This window comes from Harpia harpyja, chromosome 10, assembly GCF_026419915.1.
Source record: "Harpia harpyja isolate bHarHar1 chromosome 10, bHarHar1 primary haplotype, whole genome shotgun sequence".
Classification (NCBI taxonomy): Eukaryota; Metazoa; Chordata; class Aves; order Accipitriformes; family Accipitridae; genus Harpia; species Harpia harpyja.
Genome location: NC_068949.1, coordinates 38,457,126 through 38,484,218, shown reverse-complemented (window position 1 = coordinate 38,484,218; position 27,093 = coordinate 38,457,126). Strand labels below are relative to the sequence as shown.

Below are 27,093 nucleotides of genomic sequence, written 5' to 3'. Positions count from 1 at the left end.
TGTCAATAGAATACGCAGATGATACAGAGGTTGACAGCATGATAGATAATGATGCTGAAGTCACACAGAGTAACATGGATAGTTTGCTAAGCAGAATGAACACATGTAATTAGCTACTGTTTTAATATATTCGCATGCAGAGTTGTATATCTGAAAAAATGCAGTTTATAAGTATGAAGGGGAGGACAGTATCCTTGAAAACACCAACTTTGAGAAGTTCTTATAAATCAGCTTGAACAACAGACTTCTAATGTGATGTGTGAGGTAAAAAAGATTAACAAGAATTTGTAAATCTATTCAGGAAGGCAGTGTGTAGGAGTAGGAAGGCAATTTTGTTTTTATATAAGCACTGATGGAGCCAGTACTAGAATATTGCTTACAAGTCAGCTGTCAGTGTTTCTAACAGTGCGAGAAATGGAGAAGGTGTAAGAAGAAAGCCACAAAGATTATCTGAGCGCTGGAAAAATGCCTTACTGTGAAGGACAGAAAGAATGCAGTTTGTTAAACTTATCAAAGAAGAGTCTGAAAGGTAACTTGATTGTAGCACAGAAGTATTAATATAAAGAGAATATACCATGTATTAAAAAGCTTTTTAATCTCAGAGAAGAAAGCATAAGAAAAACCAAGGGCTAGAAGCTACAGCCAACACATTTAAACTATCAATTAGGCAAAGATTAGCATGCCAATTAGTCAGCAGAACAGGTCTGACGCACCTGCCCCCTTGAAATCTTGAAGCTGCGTTCCTTTCCAAAAGATGGGGTTTCACCTGGCTGGGTTATTGGTCTCAGCCTCACAGTATGATGCCTCCTCCTTGTACGTTTAGTGTATTCCCACACTCCATGATATTTATTCTATTTTTGCACAGAAATAGTATGTCCTTAGACAGAGCCAATAGAATTATTTTAAATGTAATGTGACCAACATCATTATGTATAAAATTGAGGAAAAAATAAGCATATAGATGTAGCAAAATTATAAAATGAAAATTCCCATATGAGGGAACATTTTTTATTAATATGAAAAACCACTAGATGGCAGTGAAACATCCCTTTACAAATCCTCTTGCTTTGACTGATAGCCTGATAATCCATATCTTTTAATCAAGACTAAAAAGAATTTATGAACCATAGTATGAAGAATCCAAGCGACATAAAATTCTGATATTAGACAGGATGAATTTTCTTTCCTTCTGTTTATTGTACACAATATACCATTCACTGTTTAGTTTATGATTATCTGAATTATCTTTATGCACTTAAATGCTTGGAAACATTGTTTAAGGGAACTTAATCAGTACCAAATTATACCAGATGCTCCTTAGAATACGGAATTGAACACCATTCCAATCCATAGTTTGCTTGCTGCCTAGGCCTTGTTCCATTCCTGCTAGAGTAGGTTTAGTTAAATAAATTATAGCAATTCTCTATTCTGAAGTGAAACAGAGGCTATGGGCTCCTCTCTCACCAGGACATGGCATCAAGACTGCTTGGAAATTTATTAGTACACAATAACAGGAATTATTGTTTCAGTAAAACCCAAGAAATATGCTGTGTGCTTATAGACTCTTTTGTGGCATTTCATCTATTTAATAAATTATTTACATGTAAAATAATCACTGTAAAGCCGTTCCTGCCAAACAAGTACATGTTGTCTTTAAATACTCAAGATATTAAGTGGGAAGAAAGGAATTAGCTCCCACTTCACATTTCCAAAGAAATTTTTAAGCTCCTCAGCTTGTGCTGATGGGAGTAATCATGGAGTGGTGAAACAGATATCTGGGAATTACTGTATAGGTCTGGTTGAAGGAATGGAGAAGGTATATAGTGTAACACATCTAGTGTTTTAACATTGAAAGTCATGTAGTATTATACTTTCTGATACAATTTTAGTCAAATAATAAATGAAATGCAAGCTTTCTGCCGATGACAGTCTCATGCTGAAATGCATTCAAACCCTACATGTATCAGCAGGGTGACTGGAGAGGTGACTGTGAATGTCTGGATGCGCCTTCAGTTTCGCCCTTCAGAGAATCAGAGCTAGCATGTCCCCTACTTGGAACTCAAGGTCTGTAAGTGTTTTTGACAGTTTAGTCTTTAGGAGGTTTACCAGTGAGCCAGGTGAGGATTGTCCTTCTGCAGATAAAGGTATTACTAAATATAATTGTTTTTCAGCCCAGAGTATAGATGCTTTGCTACACAAAAGGGCTATTAACAGCAGCCTGGTATCTAGAATATAAAAAAAAGCATCTAGAAACTTGATAAATTCAGCCCCCAAAATTCACCAAATGAACAACCAAATAATTACAAAAGTTATTTGGATAAGGGGCTGACAAATGCTAGCAGACACAATGAGAATGATGGGAATTTGGAAGGTTGGGCTATCACTAGAATATATAAGCACTGCATGTCAGCTGCAATCAGTAAAAGAAGGAGAGCTACTACTTAAATACTCTATTGACAAGCAAGGCGTAGGTTGTTAGACATGGAATCTGATCCTTTACTCAGTTAACATACTGTAGTATCACATTTAATTTCAGAGCAGAGGACTGGAACTATTTTGCTAGTCCTCTTTACCCAGTATCAGTTTATTGCATTGTCGTCTTTGGAAATAGGTGTGCAGCATATCTACTAAACCTGTTATCTTTCTCGTGGAAATCACCTGGAGGTGTTTTCTCTTATTAAAAGCTTCAGGACAGGTTCCTATTTATTACTTCATCTTAGTGGTAAAATCTCGTGTTAAATACTCCAATCAAATTGAAGATGACTGTGGTAAGCCAGTTGGCTCACTCTACACCTGAGCTAGCGTACTGACTTAGTACGAGTTTAGACTTGAACCAGCATGACAACATAGAGAGAATACTCATTGTTTCATTCAAGTTTACTCTGACTTGATATTATGGTATCAATTAGAGCAGAAAGCGCCCAAACAGGTACACAGTCCGAGAGATAAACACAGAGCTCTTCAAAATTCTAATGTATTTAACCCCATTATGTATTGATTGAATCTGCTGCAGAAATAGAGTGAATGGCAAATCCAAAATCAGTGCTCTTTATCCTATCGAAGGACAAGGAGGACCTGCTACAGATAGGTAGTGGTGCTTACCAGGCATAGCATCCCTAACAAGGGGACAGTGCTGGAACACGTCTTCTCTTTCTGGTCTTCCCCTTTGTCATTCTCGTAGGATCTGTGCTCTCAGGTTCTCCGCTACACCTTTGTGGCAGGGGTTGGCCTTGCAGGTCCTTTTCCTATCCATTTTTTATCTCTATATGTAATTCAGTCACAAGTTTTACAAACAAATACTCCTTTCCCTTGGGGTCTAATTTTTCTAGACTAGTCAACTGCCAAACTGTCAAGCTCTACACAGGCAACTGGCCCTGTAGCTGGAGACTGTCAGTTGCCCTGTGACTGAGGACCCCATAAGCTAGATCAGCTGAACAGGGATGTGTGACCTCAATTGATATTTTGCCCCCTGTGTCACACACATGAATTTTTTTCTCACTGACTCAGTGTGTCATTCAGTTACAGGCACCTTTTTTTGGTGACTCATTCTTTGTTTCTTGCCGTTCTTCATTTTATAACATTAGTTTGGCACTATCACCAATTCAATCATATTTATGTCAAATAATTAGAGGTAATTTCTGTGTGCACTGTTGTATTAGCAAATTGTAATTTTATTCTGTGGTCAGATATTGTAGTGATTTTCTTGGTAGTCTTTGAATTGGCTGTTAGTAATAACATGAAAATGTGGTAATTTAAATCCTTTTAATAAGAAACAAAAAATTGCATTTTGATTCCTTTTGGTTTTGTTTTTTGTTTGTTTGTTTTTTTATTTGTTTTTCCTCCCAGTTGTAGCTGTTTCTTGCTTCAAGAATTGGTACATATCTGGGTAAGTAACATTTGGTCATGGGGGTGCTTTTTACACAGTTAAGCTGTATCTTCACTGTGGTTTGTGTTCTGTCTGCTGGCTTGTTGGCTGTTCAGGTTTTTGGGTCTTCTGCTCCTTAGCATGGCCTCTGACCATGACTTTGGCTTAGTATATGTCCCAGTTTCTTTGGCTCCTGACCTTGGGTTGTCCTTGCTCTACCTCTAAACTCATTAAGGCTGATTTGTAAACCCATAATCTTGTAGATTCAGGATTTAACAGGCTTTCTCTTTTGGGCCTCTATGGTCAGACCTTACTCACCCTGGCCGGTAAACTTTTTGAAAGTTCAGTGATTTTTCCCAAGCTTTATCAAGTCCATGGCCTGGCTTAATCATTTTCCTGTTAGATTTTTTCAAATGGATCTTGGATTCTCCTTTGCAGTAACCTGTTTGCATCAGGTTGCTACTAGGAAGTACCTTGTACAAAGCACGGCTGGGAGCTATGGTTTGATGATAAAAAAATCAGGCTGCTCAACTGTGTCTTAGGTATGTGGTCATAGTAGAGGAGAGGTGCTGTGGTGTCAGTGTGTAAGCCTGAGATAAAACTGCAATTCATCAAGTCTTTCATGAAGGATGTAGGACTTGATGCTTGTCAAATCTGAATCCTTACCAGGTAAATTTAGTAATCTAAAGTATTTCTCTGTTTCTCTTAAAAAATGAGGGAGTCTTTATCTGTTGATCCTAAAAGCAACTGTTTCCAGGTTCAATACAGAAGCATGGCTAGTTTTCCCTATGCTTTTTTTTCTGTAGAATAATAACTTTTTTCTTGGGCTATATTCCTCTTTCTCACTAACTGCTTCAAGTACTTCTATGGCTCTAATTAATCTTTTTTTGTCATCAAAAGGGACAACTACTTCCTCTGGCCACAGAGGTTCTGTTACACTTTCATATGCAAGGTATATAATATATAATCTATCCTTTAAAAAAAAATCTTACTATGTAATCTGTGAAGTAATTTATTTATTCAAAATAACTCTGTGTGTATTTTCATGGCAATTTGGCAATGTTCTGTTCCTTAACATATTTATGGCAAATTGGCATATTTATGCCAAAAGATTCCGTTTTTTTGCACTCATTATTTAAAAGATGACTCATCCCTGGTTTGAGAATTTTAAAGAAAATCCACAAAACACAAACTTTTGGTTAATTTTTAGTTTGAGTCTTCCAAACAGAAATATTATATTGCTCCCAAATTACATTACTCATAAGACAGGGGTGACAAATGTATTTTTATACTTGGAGAAATTAGTATGTTTTACATTCACCCTGCAACACCTGGTTTAGTCTGGCATTGTATTTTTTCAGAGCTGTTGAGGGATTTGTTTAGCCCAATAGGATTTGTATTGATTTCTGTTTCACTTTTTTTGGTGAGCTTTATTCTTGTTTTGTTGTTATATTGATTCTGAGAGCTTTAGCCATTTGAGTTATTAAAAATTTTGCTGTATTTATGCTGTAATTCTACTACAATAATCAAGAATTTAGACTTTCACAGCTATTAAAAACAAAACACCCCCCCAACAAACAAACAACTTCCCCCCCAAAATGAAGTTGCAACTGGTTTCCTGGAATCTGAATCATCTCTGAAAAGGGCTTACCATATTTCTTTACCCCAGATGTTTTTTTCAGGTGACTTAGGGACATTAATTTATATTATTAATTGATAGCTATTGGATGCTATTGCTTATGCCACTTACCTAAATGTGTATGTAGAAAGCTGGTATAAGCCAATGAGTTCTGTTTCATGTTATATGTGAGTATTTAATCTATATGGAACAAACTACTATATAAATATGAGACCATTGCAAAAGAGATGCAAGGATTCTTGTAAATTGAAGCAACTATAAGTGGATAAACCTGAAGTTTAAAAATAAGTTTTTCCTGGTTGATTAACCAATACACTTAATGTAAGCAAGCTCCCTTAAATGAATAAAATGATCAGGATAAACTCAGCCATGCTAGCAAATCCCAAATTTATATCTGTTTCCAGCAATTAAACCCAGAAATAGCCCTGCTTTAGCTGTCTGTAGACGCTCTGATATGCAACTGTATCATTTTGCAATACGCCCTGGATTTGATCAAAACGGACAAGAAGTAGTTGCCTAACTTTGAAAGAGGCAGATGGTCCCATAGAAGTCAGAAGGACTAAGTTGTCTAAAATTAAGCACATCCTAAGAGGATGTCTCTTAGGGAAGAGACAAAAAAAACCTTATAAGGATGTCAGCTCCAACAGCACTGGTTATTAAGAATGATAATTCCAACCTCTTGGAATTATCCTTGTTAACCCAGTGGATCAGAATACTCTTTGATACCAGTGCTGCAGATAAATCCTTGCCAGACTTCAAACTGCAGCTGTGTCCCAAGAGGAGAAAACCTTTCTCCATCACAGGCAGAATTTGGTCAGCTTCCAAAAGTGATTTATTCCTCCCTTCTTGGTAAAACATCTTTTGCAATTTTATGTGTGACGGACACCCTCTGTAGCTTGGAGAGCTTTGGGTGTAGAAAAACTAGTGAAGAACAATTATCCATCCCAACCCCCAGGTGGGAAGCAAATTGAAAATTATTTGCACACACAGATGGATGTGATGAGACGTGATAGAGAATAGAGCTAGTAATATAGGAACTCAGCTTTATGTGTAGTGGACTATGTATTGTCCATTCATGGGCAACAAAGAGGGAACTAAAGATGGATAGCTGTTGAACTTGAGGATAAAACACAAAAATCCCACCACTTTTAAATGAATATTTTTTTTTTTTAATGAAAAGTAAAGGCAGATACAAACTGTGGTTTAATTGAACAAAAAAACCAGAAGCAAACCTGATGTAGCCCGAGTAAAATGGTTTCAAAATACTCAAAGACTAGCTTCTATGACACTACATATCATATGCCATATATTTTTCACTTTTCTGAAAACTTTTTTTGTGATAGATTCTGGAAAAGAGAAAGAATTGAATTATAGAAAATGAAATCTAATTAGTTCAATGTGTTCTTTACAGAGAAGTTTTTAAGCATCGAGCTGGGTTTTTTTGTTTCTGAAATTTGACAAGCTTGATAAAATTAGCGGATAAAGTGCAAGTAAGTTTGATTCCTCCAACAGAAACTTGAAACTGATCATAAAAGTGAGTAATACAAATTTCCCATGATTGTTATTCTGCTATTGATCCTAGTGGCAGCTCAATCAGGGGCTCTGAAATGAACCTTTAAAAACCCTTTATTTCCAAGAATGGGACTCCAAAATATTTTTTTCTCTTTGTATTGTTACACAGACTGACAATGAAGAAATTTGAAGTTAGGATTCACATTTAGAGAAAAACCACACTTTAATTTTTTTAAGGAATTTGTGAGTGGACAAAATAAAATATTACATAAAAGGATGCTATTATCATCCTATTTCTCCATATTCCCATCTTCCATTTAAATGACAGCTGAATGTAAAGATTAATTTAGCTCCTAAATGCGTAATCTTTTGCAGCTTTCAGGAAAATAATGATTAGTATTAGTCCCCTAAATAGGTCTGTCTTGTACTAAAAATGTATCTTTAAATGCTTTTCTGTACTTCCCTTTTCTGTGAGAAATGATATTCCTGGACATTTGGAAATAATAGGCTAAAACAAATGAGAATTGGAGTGCACCTGCAAGGCAAGGATGTTTGGCTGTGTACATAGTATAAAAAACTGCTTATCTAAAACCACTGCTAATCATCTTAAATTACACATTTAAAACTAAAATTATCAAACACTTAAAATACATAATGAAAATGGCATACCATTTGCAGAATTTCAATTTCTGTTCGAAGAGTCTCACAGATGCTTTCCCAATCATCGTTTCTGCAATTTTCCAATTCTTTCTTAAGCCTGTGTCCAAAACCAAATAAATTTTCAGATCAGGGAACTGTACTTGAGTAACTATTTTTTTTCAGCTTTGGTTCCAGTTGTCAATTTGACTTATGTGAGAAAAGCCTCATTGATCTATTTGCATGATCAGGGTTTAAGTTTGCTGGTTTTGTAATTGGCAGTCCAATATGTTGCTCTCCAGCAATATCGTTGGATTTCATTCAGCACGGGCAGTTGTGATGGCAATGTAAGGAACTTCAGAAAATGACATTTTGGGTTTTTACAAAGTATATCTTGACTAAGTACTTTGTTAGACAAATTTCTGGACCGTGTTGTTTTCATAAAGCATGAAAGATTTATGGCCTCATTAGTCATCATTTTCCTTATTTAAACATGCGAATTTGAACATTGATACTTAGGAAGTACCATACATTACTGTTCTTACTTTCCCTGGATATCTGCTTGTAGCCATTGGTGGATGCAGAATGTTGGATTAGATGGGTCCTCTGCCTGACCCTGTGCAGCCATTCCTGTGCAATGATTGCTCCATACTCCTCCGCAGACTCCTTTGCTGTTGCTGCTGTTCTCTCCCCACCGCTCTTATTATTCTTCAGTGCTTACTGACTCTTTCCCAATAGTCTCGGCCAGGAATTCCCCAACTTTTCTACAGTAAGGACTGATTTTAATGTAATGATTTTTGCATTCAGAAGAGCATTTAGTCCTGCTAAAAGGAGACACCTAAACTTTGCACATCAATGACTGTAGTGGTTTAAATTAATACTCGGTAGGCCAAGAGAAATCTATGCCAGAGCTTTTAGTAATCTGATGAATACAAGGTGATGAGATTATACTGAGTCTTTCCATGGCTGTCATAAGAAAAGCATAATGAGAAAGATAAAGTTGCTTACCCTTAATACAGTTTCAGCAAACAATGTGAATATTTTGGGACATATAGACAGACTGAAAAAAAGGAGGAAAAGTATATATTCTGCTTATCATTAAGTAGCTAAACTGATGCATCAAAGCAGGACCTCATTTCTTCTGAAGTTGAAAGAGGAGGTAGCAACTATTTTTTCTTTTATATGCTATAATAGGGAATAAATTATTTAACCCTATTATATAGATGATGCACCTCTTTAGCTGTCCTACTGCAGATGGAGATTGTTTTCTACACAAGAAAATGTCTTTAATAAAAGTAAAAGGTTTAGCTTCATATGAGAGGAATAGCTTAGTCACCATGTGGCATTAGAATAGTAGCATAAGACTGGACCATAAGTTAATTTTGCTATTCCTGTGGAAAATGTAAATATCTTACCATCAATACGGAAACAGTATGAGCTCTGTGGGTTTGTACTACGAAGGAGTAAATGCCTCTTCTTTCAGGAATATTTCTCCTGCATTTATAATACATACAAGTGTTCGAACAAAAGGATATTTTGAACTACACTTTAAGAAATGAAATATTTACTATAGGACAGTGCTAGTTTACAGACCATTTTCATTGAGGGAAGTTCATTCCAAGGTCTAAGATCAGCTTCTGAACTTGATTAAATCAGCTTAATTTCATTGCCTTGCCTCCTCATTTTTTTTTCTCTCTGTGTTCTCTGTTAGTGTGATATTGGAACCCTAATTTAAGACAAACAAAAGCCCTACTTTGCCTAATTTACTTTAGGAAAAGACATAGTCTGTTAATCTCAGAGAAAATGCTCTCATTGTCTTCCACATTGTAAAATTGATGCATAGTCTGTTTGCTAGTTGTCAGCTAAGAATGATACCACTCTATGTTAGGTGTACGCTAAGGATAGAACAACCAGAAGATAAGCAGTAAGAGTTGCTTATCGGTCTGTGTCTTGGGATAGTGAATTAATTACTATTGATGATGTGCTTTGAAACTTTAACATTTCGCATATGGATTTTAAAATCTTATTTAAAATATTTTATAAAACTTTTAAATGTGGTGACAGCACAACTCCTTACATAGCATGGGTTAGTGGTGATAAAAGACATTCGTTCAAATGTGGTGATTAATTTTTACATTAATCAATTGATTCTGCTTTCAGGTCTTCCTCCTTTCTTATTTAGAAGCTAGATAATTACAGTATGTGCCAGGAATATTATACTCACAAAACAAGGGCTGTCTGTTAAGTTACAGTCTACACAATTAATGCATTGGGGATGCCTGAGTTACTGAATAAATGATGAAGTTTTACCAGAAGGAATGTGAGACAATGGAACTATTAAAAAAAAATGCTTAACCTGGAAGCAGATTTAGCTTTTTCATTTTACACTTAAGATAAGCAGGATATTCATATTCATCTTTCCACTATCAGATTGAATGTGCAAACCAATTATTCATGAAACTATACTCTCTAGATGGAGGGCAGGTTTTCTGTCACCTTCGGAAATGGAAAGAGATGTACCTTTTGCCAGAATAAGGATTAATATGACAATTATACCCTCCTTATGACTATGATAAAAAGCAAATACCTTAACCCCCCCCCCCAAAAAAACCCACCAACCAAAAAACATCCAAAAAAACCCCCAACAGAAAAAAAACCCCAAACAAACTGAAAAATCCCATTAGCATTTGGCCTTCCATGTCCTTTGTTTTTTTTGTTGTTGTTGGTTTTTTTTTTTTTTTAGCATTTTGGTCTCCTTGATGACAATAAAATATATCTTTCAAAAAAGTTATTGCGCTGAATTAACAGTGTATTGGTAAGTTACAGCATCACAGGTAATGGGCTCTAGTGAACAGCTGGAGTTGAAATGCTGTATTTGTGAAAGGAGGCTTGACTACTCCTTTGAAAAACATTCAAGATAAATAGCGATAGCAAAACCTAGCCTTAAATCAGGTAGGTGGGACAAAAGCATCAGCATTTTTTTGGATGCTAGCTTGCCCCAGACTGAGCTTTGCTATCAGTTGTCCATTTTCCATTACTCTTGAATGCCAGAAGTGACAAAGAGATGAAGAAGGAGGGGATCACTGAAGACAATCGATTTTGCAGCTTTGAAATGAGCACAGCTATTAAATGCATTGGCATTTGTGGTTGATACACACTCTTCTTGAATTTCAGCTGTATATGCAGAAGGCAAATAGGAAAAATAATTGTGAAATCAATACATGCTCGTATTATGAATTGAACTATGATGAAAATAATGTTATTGTCAAACAGGTTTCTCTGAAAATCATCCACAGATTCAAATTATCGGATCAAGACTCCAGTAGCCAAAACTTGCATTCCAAGAATAATTTTATGTAAAGAGGTCTCAGAGAAGAAATAGTTTGTGTAGAAGGCAGGGTGAATATGTATTTTTAGAGCCTTTTTTTTCTAAGTGGGGATGAAAGACCCTACCTCGTTATTGTTGGAGTTGCAGAAGGAGCAGACTGTCTCTTGGTTATGTTTTGCTGAGATAAGTAAAATATTTTTTTCATATTTTCCTTCTCGTCTGTGCCTTGTTTATGACCACCATTTTATTTTTTAACCATAAATACAAGGGAAAACATTATAGTGTATTATAAAACAGAATTGCTTGACACTGATATCCAGATAGAATCCTGATAGAATTTATGGTACAAAACAAAGTTCCCTAAGAAGTTATATATAAACTTGAGAGTATGTATGTTGATTTTCCTGAATTTTATCATAAAGGTCAGGAGAAACATTTATCAAGGTTCTAAGACTTTATTGACACTGAAGAAAAGTATAGAAGACTTTGGTTTATTGTCTGAAGCCAAAGTAGAGCTAAAGCATTGAGGTCATTCAGTCTCAGTTCAGTACCAGGACTAAATTAATGTGTATGTTTCTATAGTGAGAGCAGGATTTTGCTGGGTATTTACAATTTGCTGACACTACTAAACAGAAAATGCTATTGATACAGCTGAAGAAGTCAATAAATTTCAGACTATTGTCAATTGATTGAGGAAGGAAGAAAATGAGTCCTAAATGGAATTCAGTATCTCAAAACATAAATTCAAGCACTTGAGTTGAACAAATAAATTATAAAAGTATGTGCTTGAAGGAGCATAAATAGAATAAAAATTAAGAAAGTGATCTAGTAGTAATAATAAATGCTAGCAAGAAGATGAAACATGAAAGTGAACAGGGTACTAGGCTACATAACAATGGGAATTAAATGTAAATTAAAATAAATAGAAATACCTTAGGTAAAATAAGAAAATTTCAGCTTTTACTGTTCTGGATCAAATGCTATGTAAAATACATAATTATCATTGACTAAAGCTTGTGTTTTGTGAATGCTATCAGGCAACTATTTATAAAAGTAGTTATAGGTCTTGAAAAGTATGGGGGTTTTTTTGTTTGTTTTTTTTTTTTTTTAAACTTTATATTCCCCAAATACATCAAATATCACAAGAAGTCTTTAAGGAATATGTTATTGTAGATGAATAAACATGAAAAGGTTAAGGCACACAATTAAACTGCACATTTAGAATAGATTTGCTTTTGTGCAGACAACAAACCAAAGTTATACAGACTACTTTCCATTGGAACTGTAAGAACAAGTTACACAGGAAAAAAAAATATACAAGCATCAGACACATCAAAACTGAAATGTGTTTCTAGGGGTCAATAAGATTCCTATTGAAAGGCAGGGAAAATAAATATGGGTCAATGATCCTTCTAGTTCAAATATCTTGATTTTTCTATTGTACAGGGAAAATTAGATCTCAATCTGGATGTATTAATATGGCTACCCTATTGCTGAAATTAGTATCTCAATACTATTCTGCTTTGTTTCATGTGAACTGTATAATTTTCTCAGAGCTAGAAAGGATTTAGAATTGTCCTTGTTTCCTTCTGCGTTATGGGCTCTCCATTCTCTGCTCATCTTCCAGGTTGAATGCATATTTCTTGAAAAGTAGGTGAGAAATTTATACACAGTGTTCTTACACCCTCCTGTTTATTGTTGGAAATGCCTCTTGCTTTTATCTTTTCCACAGCTATAATTACTTTTGATGTTTATAGTTGTCTTTTGATTACATAGTATGTTCAGGCGTCTCTTCTTTGCTTCCAGGTACCTATTATTGAAGTCCTTAGTTGTGTACAAGTACATAAACTTGCACTGCATGTAATTATATTCCTCCTCTTTTTTAGCAGCTCCAGTCTACAAGGTCTAGAGTTTTTCAATTGTTTTACACTGTTGCCTTAAAACATTTTCTATTCCAAAGTCATGATTTAAAACATTAGCAAGACCAGCTGTGGCTGCAGTTACCTTCTTCCAGCCCCAAATTTCCTTTTTCAGACCTATTACTGTTGTTACTATCAGTCATTTCCTTACTCACTTAAAATTTTTAATATGTCTTCCCCAGGTTAACTAGTAGTTTCCCATGTGGGATAACACCGAATACTTTACTAATGTCTAGGTGGATGGCATTTGCATTTTCTTTGTCTAACCAATAGGTTGACTTATCAAAGAAAGATATTGTTAGTCAGATTTGATCTACTTTTTGTAAATCCATACTGCAATTTATAATGGAAACCTATTTTAACATAATTCAAACTATAATAGTTCCACTAGGCACTGCTATTAAAAAGAAAAGCTTAAAAAATCGATGAGGAGATTGTCATTAAAAAACTCATTTTGAACTACATATATTACTCCAGAGATTGATATTTCCTGATTATAAAATTTAACATAAAATTAAATGGCAAACTTTTTTTTTTTTAACCACCAGAACCATGCATGGCTTTAGGCAGTCCACTGTTAGTGTGAACCATTTGTTCAGCTCTAATGAACATATTTCCTGTATGATTTGTATGAAAGAAAGCATTGCTTTTTCCTTCCTAATTTTGGTAAGGGAGTTTCTTTTTCTGTATTATGAAGTATAAGAAGCAATACTACATTTTTAGGAACTAGGCAAGTATACAAAGCCTTGAACTATTTACAAAGTAGGCTGACTTCATGCATTTCCCTTCTGCTACTGTTTTTCTGAAGTAGAACAGAAATTTAGGTTTCAAAGAAACATTTTATCCTTAGTCTACCTTTAGAATAGTAGGAAAAATATCAATTTTAGGTAGAAACTCTCTCAGTCTAAATAAACGTTAATTAAAATTATTTCTAGGTTGCTTTACATAAGGCAACACATAAATTTAAAATTAAAATGTGGAAGAAGATAAATAATTAATATAGTAAGTAATTACAATGAATATAATAGTGAAATGACATAGCTAGGAATTTAGTGGTATCAGTTAGTCTCTGCTTGACCCCTGTATTGTTCCACTTAAGTGATGCTACTTGCTACCTGCCAGGGAAATGTGACTCAAGAGAGCTGATGCCAAAGTTCTTTCCTGCTGTTTTGTTTTTGGGGCTGGCACTGGCAGAATAGGTGATTAAAATAAGGCTTTTGATTTTAATTGCAGATATTTTCTGGAAAAAAAAAAAAAAGCCCTCTTTGTTAAATATTTCTCTGATATGCACCTGTATCATGAGACTTACAATTTCCAGGGTGCCTACTTTGAGGAAGAGGGTATAGTGTCTTATCCATAACTACATCTGTGCTTAACATTCAAATTTTGGTTAGCTTTTTCCTACATCTGATGTGTATTAGAACAAGCCTATAACTGCAGCACCAACAGCTGTTGGAATTACCGGTATGTGCTTCTCATGACCTTTTGTAGTTTTTTGATGGATTTGGGAGAAATTTTATGAAACTGCAGACATGGTACAGGGCATTTTTCTCAGCTCAAAGATGAATTGCTGTAATTTGAATTTGCTGGCTACACTCTTCAGCTGAAATGCAATTTACTTTAAGATATATACTTAATTATAATGAAGATTCTTGCCTTGCCAGCTACTTTTGATATTGATTTTTAAGCTGGGACTAGGTATGTGATACAATAACAGACTTACAGGGTGTTCTGGGAACTACATATATCTGGTTATTGATGCTGAATGTCTCTCACGTTTGTTCTAAGGAAGGATTGAAAACATTGGTATTTTTACCATTAAAGAGTGGTGAGGTTTCCTGCTCTATAAAAAAAATCAAACTTTGATTTTTTTAATAAAAAAAAAAAGAATCAAACTTTGTGCTTATTTCTTAGGAAAAAAAGTAATGTGGATCAAAAATACATATTTGTGTCAAAATAGTCTTCTCTTTATATATACTAAATGCAATTTTCAGTAAAAACTAAAATTCTATTCTTGCATTAGATTCTGTATGGGGAAAAAAGCTGATCTTGTTAGGGTTGTTTCTCAAACACAGTAGGTTCAATCCCTGACTCCTATTAAGATAGACACTAGTATATGTGAAATTGCATTAATTGGTACTTTGGCTGCGAAAGGTCCTTTGCAAATGCCAAAGGTGTAACTAGACTGTCAGGAGGGCTTCCTGGTTCACCCCAGGTGGCTGGTACTTTAGTTTTTCCCACTGACACTGCATGAATTCTTTATTCTCAGATTCCCTTCAGGGGGCACCCACAGGAGTGGACAGGATAGTTTGTTCAAGGATCTGCTCCAGAGAGACTATTGCCATGGACTGCATCAGCACGTGCTCTGCTGCAGCAGCTGTGGTCCCTCAAATACTTCTGTGGCACATCATAGAGCATGCAATGCATGTGCTATGTATTGTCATTTTGAACCAGCACTCTGCTGTGCTGGACATAACTTCTTTAAGTATTTAATGCATTTTGAATGGAAAATATGTGTATATAGATGACATTATATTTTAATGTCACAGAGATGCTACACAGGAACCGGAGCAGATATGATCTCACCAAATGCTAGGCAGTGTGGAGATGACTGGTTTGTTGCAGATAAGGCTGCCTCTGAGCAGTGTAGGCACAAACCAGTGCACATGTATTGATCTATGGGCTGCGTAATTCACAATGATTATTGGTTCATTGGATAATTCAGACTGGAAGAGATGTCAGGAGGTCATCTAGCCCAATATCCTTCTCAAAGCTTGATCAGTTACAAGGTTAGACCAGGTTACTGAGGGCTTTATCCAGTCAAGTCTGAAAACCTTCAGGGATGAAAACTATGCAACCTCTCTGGGCAACCTTTTCCTTTGCTATACTATCCTCATGATAAACAAGTTTTTCCTTACATTCATTTGATACCCCTCTTGTTTCAACTTCTGGTTTCTGCCTTTTGTTCTCCCTTTGTGCGGCATTGTGCAGATCCTGGCTCCATCTTCTTGATGACCTCATTGTAGGTACTGGAGGGCAATCAGGTACCTCTAGGGGGACTAGTTATATACTGCACTATTTATAGCATATAATACTTTAAATTCCCTTTCATTCTCTTAATTCAGTAGTCCAAACCAAGAAGTGATGAGCAGGTTTTGTTAAAAAACAACAAAAAAAAGAATTGATAAAGTTGTATGAGTCTGATAAAGTTTGGGATAATTCTAAACAGCACAGCACTATGCCTACAGAAATAGACAAATGAGGATTGCCTGCTTGGCTCTACTGAAAAGCAGAATCTATTCATGCTGACGTGGAAGTACAGTAACATAGCTATGTTGCTTCTGGCATCTGAGTTAACTTATTCAGGGCTATCTCCCTCTGTAAAGCATTGAGCTTTTCTGATCAAAAGCCAGTGCAAGATAGAAGTACGGTTTAGACAAATCTGTCCTAAATTTTCTCCAGTATCTGAAATGAAAAAATATTTTAATGTAAAGAAAATTTATTCAATACATTATTACACCTCAAGGAGACCTAGCTTTTTGTGATGGTAGTAACAGCAGTAGGAACACTTCATATTTTGCACTACATGCAATTATCAAATAATGTAAGCTTATCTTGACCATAAAATGAAGCATTTTATGAAATAAAAGAATTTCATCATCCTTCTTGATTTGGCTGTAAATGACACTTTGTGGTTTTGTAGTTAATAGAATTTAATATGTTTTACCCACTGTTGTGTTTTCCATCCAGATAAAACCAAAGTATCGTTCCACAGAGCTGTGAGTTAATTTTACTATGTAGAAAGACAGACATACATGGTTTTGAATGATTTGCTTAGGATCTCATAGCCATCAGTGGCAGAGCTGTTTGCTACTCTGTTCCTTATACACAGGAAAGCTGTTATAGAAAACTAATTACACCAATTGGGATATTAAGTGGCATCATGGCAGTAAACTACTCCAAGGGAAGTATGTTATTTAGAAGGAAGTTGACAACCTCATGTATCACAAAACCTAATATATCACGATGCAATGAAAAACGTAGAAGTGAATTATAACATGCTGTCTTACAGAATTGCTTCTGTTGTTATTATTTACACTGTGTCTTCTATATATATGTTGAATGCAAAGTTTTTGCTACTGTATGCAGAATTGTGAGCTAATTAATTTTTATGCTGAGGGAATTTTGGCCATGTTTCAACACCATGTAAGAGATTGAAGAGAGTTAGTAACAGGGCTGATATATCATTTTCTTTCCAAACCCAATATTCAGCAAAAAATGGGCCATTAACAAATCGTCTTTCAGAAAAATGCTCAGGGTTCTCTGCAAAATTTTATTTTTCCATTGAAAGTTTTCAGAAAAAAAAATACTATATTTATTTTTTGTCAAAAACTCAGAAATGTATAGGAAAAAAATGCGATAGTAACAAAAGTTGTGTTTTCCCTAACAATTTCTGTTAGAGAATATTTTTGACCAGCTTTTCTAGGAGGAGTTCCTCTGCATTTTCTATTAAATATTTTTAAATATCCACAGGCACTTTCATCTGGAACACCATAAAATAGGAAAAAGATGGTTAATTCTGTGATATGGGGCTTTCTGCATTGGAAGATATTTTTGTTGAAAACATTACATTATTTTCTCTATAGTGAAAATGTAAATGTTGCACTAAAGCAAACTGGAAAGAAATGAGTTATTGCCACTCAGTTCCTGGGAAGCAATATTCACTATTAAGGGAGGCTGTGCAAGGTGTTCTGTATTGGTTGAATCTTCAAAATTTTGTTCTAAACCAGCTTACTTAGAAGGCAAACTAGAACTGATGCTAGAGATCACAGAGAAAACAAATCTACATTTAGTAGATTCAAGGCCCACCTGACCCAAGGAGGTTATTGTGGCCAATCCATTCCATTGCAGTCAGGCTCTGGGGAAGGTTGTACAGCCAGTCAGCAGATGTACGTATAGCATTGGGTAGTTCATCAGTACTCTGTGTACCACCACTATTTTTACAAAAACTTAAGAACTGGCCTTCCACCCAAGGAGCAGTCTTTTGCTCTGCCTCCAAGTTTGACTGACTTCCTTGCAAACGCTTCCAGTTTTTAGTTCATTGGAGTATGCATGTAAGGGTGAAAGGTTGTAACAAACAACAGGAATTCGTGTTCTGTAATAAAAATGAATGATTCTTCTGATTTCAAAGGAATATTGTACAGGAATGTAAAATAGTCATTGCCACAAGGACTGGTCTGAAGTTACAGACCTACAATTAAATTTAGGAACTTACTAACATAAGACTCTTACCTTAAACATTCAGGATCAGTCTGAGGTTTTTCAATGACTTGGACTTTTTCTGCTTCTAAATCTTTTGTCATTCTTTCAGCCTCCCTGATTACTTTCTCAAGGTCTAAACATAAAATAACAATTACCTTGTAAATATATATTAATCAGCCATATTCAAAGACTTCCTACATTTTCTAAATTTATCTTTTCTAATATTTCTTCATGAAACTGTTTGTAGGGTAAAGGCATCAGATTAAAGAACATGAATTATTTTATAATTGTAATTGGTACGCATATTGCAGTCTTCTAGAAAATTTCCTTCCTTTTCCCTTATTTATGGCCTGTCTTTCTTAGCTTTCTTACTGTGAGATGTTATTTACACATTTGTAAAAAAGTTACTAAACCACTTCTAGATTACATTTTCTTTTAATCCAAATTTCAAAATCATCCATATTTCTTGTGATCACCTTTGACACAGAACCCTTCTTGGTTCTCTCTGTATCTTTTTAGTTTTTTTCTTTTATAGGTTTCCTGTGTATTCAACACATTCCTCCCAGCTTTGTGCATGGACTTCTTTTTTTAATGCACAGACTTTCATACATGAACAGACAAATGTCAGTAAAGAGATGACAGTTGAATTTACAACTCAGAGGTTTAGCACTGAGGCCAAATCTGTCTTTATCAGTCCAAGCCATGTTGCTTGTTAAACATTTGAATCTTTAATTATAGGTTAATGGGTTTTAAACAATATTTATGTTGATTTTAAGTTCACTTTGAAACACTAAATTCTCCATTTAAGTATATCACTTACCAGCAAAAGTAAAAATTTCTTTTTCATATTTATAGCTTATGATTCAGCAAATCTATAGACCTCAGTATCACTGACATTTAAAATAAATCTTATTGAAATCCATAAAACTTGTTATAACCATATTTAAAAATGATGTATTACATAATGTAAAAATATATTAAAATCTTGTTTGTATGATTTCTTTTTCTTGAGAAAAATAACTTGAGAGAAAAGATTTTTCAAAAGCATTTGTCAAGCCACAAATAATTATCATAACGTGATTGTCAGGCACACCTTTGAGTTCACTTTGGAGAGTAAATAAATCCTGCTTTAATTCATTCTTCTGCAGCTGGAGTGCATTTAACTGAACATTTTTATGTTCCATTGACTCCATTTCTAAGAAAAAATATGTTTTAAATTAAAACACATTGCAGTTTTAGTCTTCATGATATAATCTTAAATATTCTTAACTACTACCAATCTTCAGCTAGTCAAAAAGAACCTTAAATATAAAACTAAAATCAACTAAAATCAGTCATATAAACCCCAGTTCACAGGAAATTATGTCATATAATGTACTCATAACTATGAAAGAAAATTTTTTTTAATGTTATTAAGATATTTGACATATTTTGTTGACTGGGCATAAAAAGAATTTTTGCTTTAGAGTTACTTCAGCTGTAAAGGAAGATGACTTACTGAATAGGTGGTGAACAGACACTTCTCAGCAGGACTAAAAAAACCCCTTATTTTGTTTAGTGTTATGGACATTTGAACCTGACCATTGACAGCATCTGGAATTAATTGTGATTGTTTCCCTGACAACTGGAGGTCCTCACATAATTTTCTTGTTATGAGTTTAAGTAAACTTTTCTCTTTAGTGTTGTCAGTGTGCTCAGGACTGTAGCAGACAGAAAGACAGACAAGTTGTACCTCAAAAAAAGTGCAATTTAAAAGGATGGAATCAAGACAGCAACTGAACCTAGAGAGGAATGTTAGTTGCCTTTCATGTCCTACTGATCATTTGACTGATCAGATCTGCCTGAATATGTAAAAATTAATCAATAAAAGTAACAGGTGCCACCAAATACAGACTTTTTTTTAGTTGTAAATCAGAATCAGAGCCACAGGAAATGCAGAAGGAAGGTACCATCAAGTACAAACTCAAATGGATAGTCAAATTTCAGTAACTTTACATCAGATATCGGGAATTCAAAGTGCTGATGCTTATGAATCATAGAATCATGAGAGTGGAAAGGAATTTGAAGGGTCATCAGCTGTACCTCTGTCATTTCTGCCAGATGCTTGTCTAACCCGTTTTTAAAGACCTTTGGTAATGAAGACTCCTAATTCCTTTGGTAATGGAATCTCCTAAAGCAGAATGTTTAAGTTGTTCACTGTTCTTCTTAGAAAGATTTCTAAACAGCCAGCCAGACTCTCCCTTATTGTGGTTTACACTTGGTACTTTCTATTCAGTTCACTATAGGTATGGAGAATATATTAATTTCCTTTTTACAGAATCCTTGAATGATTTGAAGATTGATATCCATCTTCCATCAGTCTTTTCCTTCACAGGTTAAATAGTCCTAATTCTTTAATTTTTTTCCTTCTCATGTTCTCCAGATCTCTGATCACTCTCACTGGTCCCATGTGGATTCTCTTCAGCTGGTCCACATTTTTTCTTGAAGTTTAACATCCAAAACTGGATACATAGTACTCCAGCTAAGAGCTTAACTGCCCTAAATAGAGTGAAGGATTATTTCGCATGTCTTAGAGGTCAGAATTATGTTTATGTCTCAGTATGGTGTTGGCGTTCTGATGTCATTGACTCATGTTCAGCTTGTGATCCATGATGACTCCTATTTCCTTGCTGAAGGATTGCTTTTCAGTCTGACTCTCTGTTCTGAGAAATCTCATATTCTGTATCTTAACTCAAAGATAAAGTTATACTGTGGCAGTAAAAGACCAGTCCTACAAGACAACTGTGCATATGGTTCTTTTGAAGCTAAGGAAATTTAAATAGCTCAACCATGGGTGATTATAATCAGCGCAAACCTAGTACAGTATGCTATGTGTGACAGTGCACCTCTGTACTGGTTGACATTAGACATTGGAAGCCACTTCTGCAGGACTGCTGCTTCTCCTCATAGTGCTCATAGTCAGAAAGGACTGAAGAGGACAGGGAACAGAAGAGGCTTTAATTATGCTTGTGTAATGTGGTACGTCAGACCATACTCTAAGAGGAAGTTCCAGACAGCAAGGGAATGGAATTAAAATTATTGTTTTGCATAGCTATATTTACTGATTTATATTCATTCTCTGGTAATCCAAGATAAAATAGTTTAATATAAGACTTACGGTTTTTCAACAGAGCTGCCTCATTCTCTAAATCATTTAATTCAGTCTTGACTTTTTTTTTAATCAGAAGGTCTCTATTACTTGTTAGTCCATACTCATTGTTAAACTCTGTTACTTCTCTAGCAAAATTATCTTCCTCTTCAGTCATTTTTCTCTTTGCATCTCTCTGAAAAAAAGAAAGGGAAAATGGAATGTTCAGGTGAAAAAAAGAGTCTTCGTTAAGCTAGGCAGACTGAAACACACTGTTGTTTATCCTTAAACTTGTAGTATAAATGTAGTATATTTACTTTTCCTAAGTTATGAGAACATGAAAATGGTCTACAGCTCTATCATTTTGTCTGTTGCTTTAACTTTTTTTTTTCTGAAAAATTGAAGGATATATTCTTAATAATAAAAAAAAATTTAAAAAATCACTACATTATGTTACAGACTTGTACCAGCAGTTTTTCAGTTCAACTCTTTATTGAAATTAGTAGAAAGTTCTGTTTAAAGTCAGTAGCATAGCATGGCCACTCTTTTTTTTAGACTGTTATTTAATGAAATAAAAGTGGTGTTTATTCCTCTGCAGAATGCAGACTTACTTTAACTCCCTCAGTAACTACCAAGAAAGCCATAGTTGATAGGAAGTCACTGTTTCATTTTGTGGAAAAAATATTCTAAAGAGAAAGGCTATATTAAATTCCTTTAAAAAAATCCTAACTGATTGCTAAATTAAATAAAATGAAATGACCCCTATATACAGGAAGAAAGAAACAATAACCTATATATCAGACTTGAGTGGTTACAATTAAAAGAAACTTCACAATTCTTCAAAGGATATTTAGCTTTTATAGCTAATAATTTTTTCTATGATACTTGTAATATTTATTTTTCTTTGTATATTTAGGAATGGGAATACTTTGGATGCTGAAGAAATATTACTTACTTAAAAGGATATCTGCCTAAAGATTTAGGGTTAATACTGGTGATTCATACTGAATATTTAAAATTTAGCTCTGCTGATTTAAAATACAAATACATATGCAGAGAAGACTACTCATCTGTGGCATTTCTTAATAGCTACAGATCCAAGGACCTACAATGAAGTAAGAGGAAGGCAATATATTCAGGTTAGCACAAGAGAGAACTGAAAAGCTTGGGTTTTGTATATGTTGCAAATAGCTACCTTTTAAGGGGTGGCTAGGTGTGTCTAGCATCAAAGAGATTGTGTGGTATGTCAGGATTCCTAAAATGTGGGGTTGGCCTCCCTGTTTTTCCTTTGATCCTTCTCAATATGTTTTATTGTGGATGAGCCTGTCCAATTTAAGGTGAGACTTTCCTAGTTTTCTTTTACAAAGGAAATAATATGTCAGACTTGGAGTTCAGTCATACAACAGCAGACATTAGAAAATTAAGTCAAGAATGTTAAATCAGCTTTGTAGATAAACTGCAGCATACATTACCTTAGATCATGGTTTAAATTTAAAGTGAGAATTTATCTACATTTACATTGTTAGGTATGTTAGATTACAAAAAGAATATATTTTCCAGATTTAAAACATTACTTCTTCCATATTTTCAAATTTTAAAGCTGCCTACTCTCATACAGTAGAAAAGAGTTGTCTGAATATCATAGCTGGAAACATACAAAGATTTTAAGATGACTGCTGTTTTGATTAATAAGTTCAGCTTTCTGTTTCTCTAAGCTGTCTTCACGCTTCTTCAGAATTTCTAAGTAGAACTGTTTTTCAGACAGATGCTGAACCTTCCAAGAGAAAAAAAAAGGTTATAAAGTAAGGTTATTGTTTTATTGTTTCATATACTTTGATATTGTACATAAGGATCTTGGTCCAGTTAAAACACAGTTGGCATAGCTGCTGGACTAGCAAAAGCATAACAGCTCTTTTTTCCCCCAATAATCTTCCAATATACCACTAAGCTTTTGAAAAGTATCCTTTCTTTAAAAGACACATTTAGTGCTGGTCCATCTATCTAAAGTGTCATTTTAAAGTCTGCTCAGTTTCAGGTTAAAACCAGGAAAAATATTGATCATATGGGATCTTTTACCCAACATAATACAGTGTCCTCCATCTAATTGTGTAAAGCTCATCACGTACCAATTCAGACAATAATATCAGAGGGACAGGGGTCCAACATCATTGTTTTTACTGAATGGCTGTACACATCATCAGCTCTGCAATGCTACTATTGCATATGTGAAGGAGGGAGGGATATGCTTATATTGTTCTGAGCACAATTTCTGGAATTCTTAGCCAAGGAAGTGTAATAGAAATTAGCTTATTGGTTAAAGAGAGTTTGACCATAACCCCCCCAAGTCCCAAACTTCTATTTTGCATATAGTTTTATTTTTAGTTTTATTAATTTTAAACAGTAGTTTATCTGATAGAAGGGTATGCTGTTCAACCACTGCATTTTCAAAATTTGCTGAAAAGTTCGTCTCAATTTTCCAGTGCATCTACTGTATCATTGTCTAATCTAAGTTAAGATATATGGTGGGATAAACTATAACAGCAGATAAATAGGGAACAGCTAAGTGTTGAACAGTCTTAAAGGATGAGAATCATTCATCTGGTGAAGTGGAGAAAAGGAGGTCAAGAGAATGACTCATTCTGTAATACTCAGAACCATGAGTAGGAAAAGTCAAGTTAGCAGAATTGCCCACAGACTTTAAAGGCACAGGGTAAGTATTAGGAAGTAAACTGAATAGCCAGGATGATACATGACTGTTTGTGTGTGCAGAAGCAGAAAAGACCAAATAATAATGATATTACAGAGGTAAAAATGAAAAGATTGTAAAATGAAATAATGTAGGTGATTTTGGAGAGGGTGCAGATGAAGTGCATCTGATCAAAACAGGAGGAAGAGGATAGTGGAATCAAATGCCCTAAGACTACAATGTGAGAGTTGGAAAGAAAAGGACCAGATTTTTTCCTTATCCCTGATATGTCCGGCATGCTAAATGTCCAGGAAGTTCTTGCCTCAGGAATATTTATTTTACCTATTAATTCAAAGAGAGTAGATGGTCTTATACCAAGGTATTTATATTACTGAATATAACTAGATGCAGTGTAATTTCTCCATCTGTAAGATGCCAACTTAAGCTATGCATTTGCAACAGATATTTTTTAAGAAATCATTAAGCCATGAAAAGCAAAATGCTATAATTTGGGTTCTAATTACATGCTACCTGATTTCACAGAACAGAGGAAAAAAAATAGCATTTCCTAGGAATCTTTGATTGACCACAGGCAGTCTCTGTGAAATAGAGGTCAAAACACCTTTGAACTCAGTCTCATCTGCTTGGTCAGGTATAAGCTGCTGTGCATGCACGTGCTTGGATATGCATGCTTATAAAGAAGTGCAGTTATCTGGTGCGGGACAAATGGAACAGCATTAGCTCAACACCATTATTAAATATTATTTGAATTACATTAACTATTGTAGACATACGTAACCTGAATTCCTGTACTGAAAAATAAATTACTTTAAATAATTTCAGTAACTATATAATCTTTAAACCTAAACACAGCCTGATTGAAATGCATTTTCCCATTCCGCTTGTTTTTTATACCATTTCCTATCTATAAACGAATCAATGATGTCAGACTAAGCAGGCAAGTAAAATATATTTTTGTGGATGTCAGTGAGAATATTATTAATCCTGGTGGGTAAAGCACATAAGATTTAATTAGGAATAGTTCTTCAGCTCTTCCCATTAGTCGTTTACAATAATGGCTCTACTCTTGGGACGTTCTGTACCTACCACGTAAACCTTGATTATAAATCACAATGCATCAATAACAAATTAGTAGTATAAACATAAAATGTGATGTTCATAAATAAATTTATGAGCAAGACTACAAAGGACTTTACCTAACAGGCAACACCCAGATATAATCTGTGTTGGTTAAATAAGTTACTATTTTAAAGCACTTTTGGGCTCTGTGATTGTGGCATGCATAAATGCAAGTACGTGCATAAATGCAAGTACGTGAATAACTGCTTGCATGATTATAGTCTCAGTTTGCAACCAGTAAATATTTGTAAATGAGTTCTCTTTTATTCTGACCCCCTCACAGTAATGTTGATATTTATTATATATATTACACAGTCTTTTACAAAAGGCAAAAGAGCCTGGTTTTGGAACGATGAAAATCATCCCCCAAACATATATTTTCACAATTAGGTGAGGCAGTCCCCAAAGTTTCTTGAAGGTGTTTATTTGAGTGATACGATACAACAGTTCTGACTTCAAAGGAGGCTCCATATGCTTTCCTGTTGTGCATACACTTTCTGCCAGCGCAGATACTTAAGAGCACGGGGGATGATATTTAGACTTCATTTTCAGGCACAAGCAAATGGACTTTTAAATCATTTGTAACCACAGGTATTAATGGTGAAAAGCTCTGCAAAACTGGAAGCTTAATCTGAAATATGTCTGCAGTTTGGTTAAGTGGAAAGCATACTAAAATCTTAAAAATACTAAACAGATTCAGAAACTTTCCTCTGTCTTTGGCATCCCTGAAAAACACTTAGGCCTTTTAAGCCCTTACTGTGAGCTCAGACTCACAGGAAGATCTTTAGTATATGAATCAAGATCCTGTGAAGTAAACACAGGGAATGTTTCCATGTATTTTTCGTGAAAGGCCTTTAATGAATGGCAGTGGACAACAAAGGAATGGTTTCCGGGCCTCTGAAGGATAGTGCTATCACGAGCTCCAGGACTGTTAGGGCAGGGCCGCTCACACCGTACCTGAACAGCTCGTCTGCCTCCAGCTGACGTCTGGTGGCTGCGTCTTGTGAACGGACTGACCTGACATGGTGGTCCGCTCCCTGCCAAGCTCTACCTGCGGAGCAGGACTGACTTCACGTGCACACGCGCTGTCTCCAACGCTTCCAGTTTTTAGAAGCGTTATCTGGAAACGTTCCTACCCCTGAGGTGAGCGAGTCCATGAACATAGCCAGGACCCAGCCTGAAGGGTGAGATTTGTGAGAGGGGAAAGACGTTGACAGACCTTTTTTCACTACAGAAATGCACAGTGTAAGTTTTCTCAATGCTGTGTTTTTTGGTAGGTGAAGCATACTCCTTGAAAGTGTTTATGAATCTGTTCCTGAAAGAATAGGTCATATTTTTGTAAATATAATGTATTTCATTATTTTGTATACTATAAACATGCCTGCTTACCATAGTTTCTAATTTCTGTTTAGCAGTGCTTAGCTCTTCCTTTATTTGCTTAATTTTTTCATAACTTCTATTTATGTCGCTTTTAGCTGCAACACAACAAAAACTTGTAAGAATGTGTGCTCTGTTTGTAAAAGTTATGTTCTTATAAAAACATGCCATTGGCAAGAAGCAGCCAGCCCGGCTGCCTGCCAAGGTTTCACTGATAAAGGTCCCCTCATGGCAGCACAGTGGGGCCACCCTGCTCTTCCCCCAGGAAATGGAGAGGCCATTAATGGAGACCCACAAAATGGCAGCCCCAGGGCAGACCTTGTTGGATGAGGTGCCTCTTCTCCCTCGCCTGCTTCTCTGTGAGCTGTATTTGCTGGAACAAAGCATCCAGGTTCATTTCTCTCTTCTCGTGGAATCTGTGAGTTCTCCGGGTCTTGCTGTCTTTGTGGAGGGCTGGTTGATTAAAGCTGGGATGCCCTGGAGGAAGGTGAGGCTGGGCCCGGCCACAGCCCTTCCCTCAGGGCCCTGTGCCCTGCCAGACCTTGGTTCTGCCCTTTGGCCTCTGCCGGCCGGGGGTCGGGAAAGAAACCCCAGACCACAGA

The 27,093-nt window shown here is 35.4% G+C and overlaps 1 protein-coding gene across 1 annotated transcript; it reads right to left on the bottom strand.

Annotated features, from left to right (window-relative positions):
• Positions 1-6,817: 6,817 nt before the first annotated feature.
• Positions 6,818-26,888, bottom strand: CCDC172 (coiled-coil domain containing 172). Its single transcript, XM_052798734.1, has 8 exons — positions 26,810-26,888; positions 26,504-26,589; positions 22,946-23,062; positions 21,319-21,484; positions 19,255-19,356; positions 18,192-18,294; positions 7,686-7,773; positions 6,818-6,850 (listed from the first exon to the last, which is right to left on the bottom strand). Exons 1-8 carry the CDS (start codon positions 26,886-26,888, stop codon positions 6,818-6,820), a joined length of 774 nt encoding a protein of 257 aa, XP_052654694.1.
• Between the last annotated feature and the right edge of the window lie 205 nt (positions 26,889-27,093).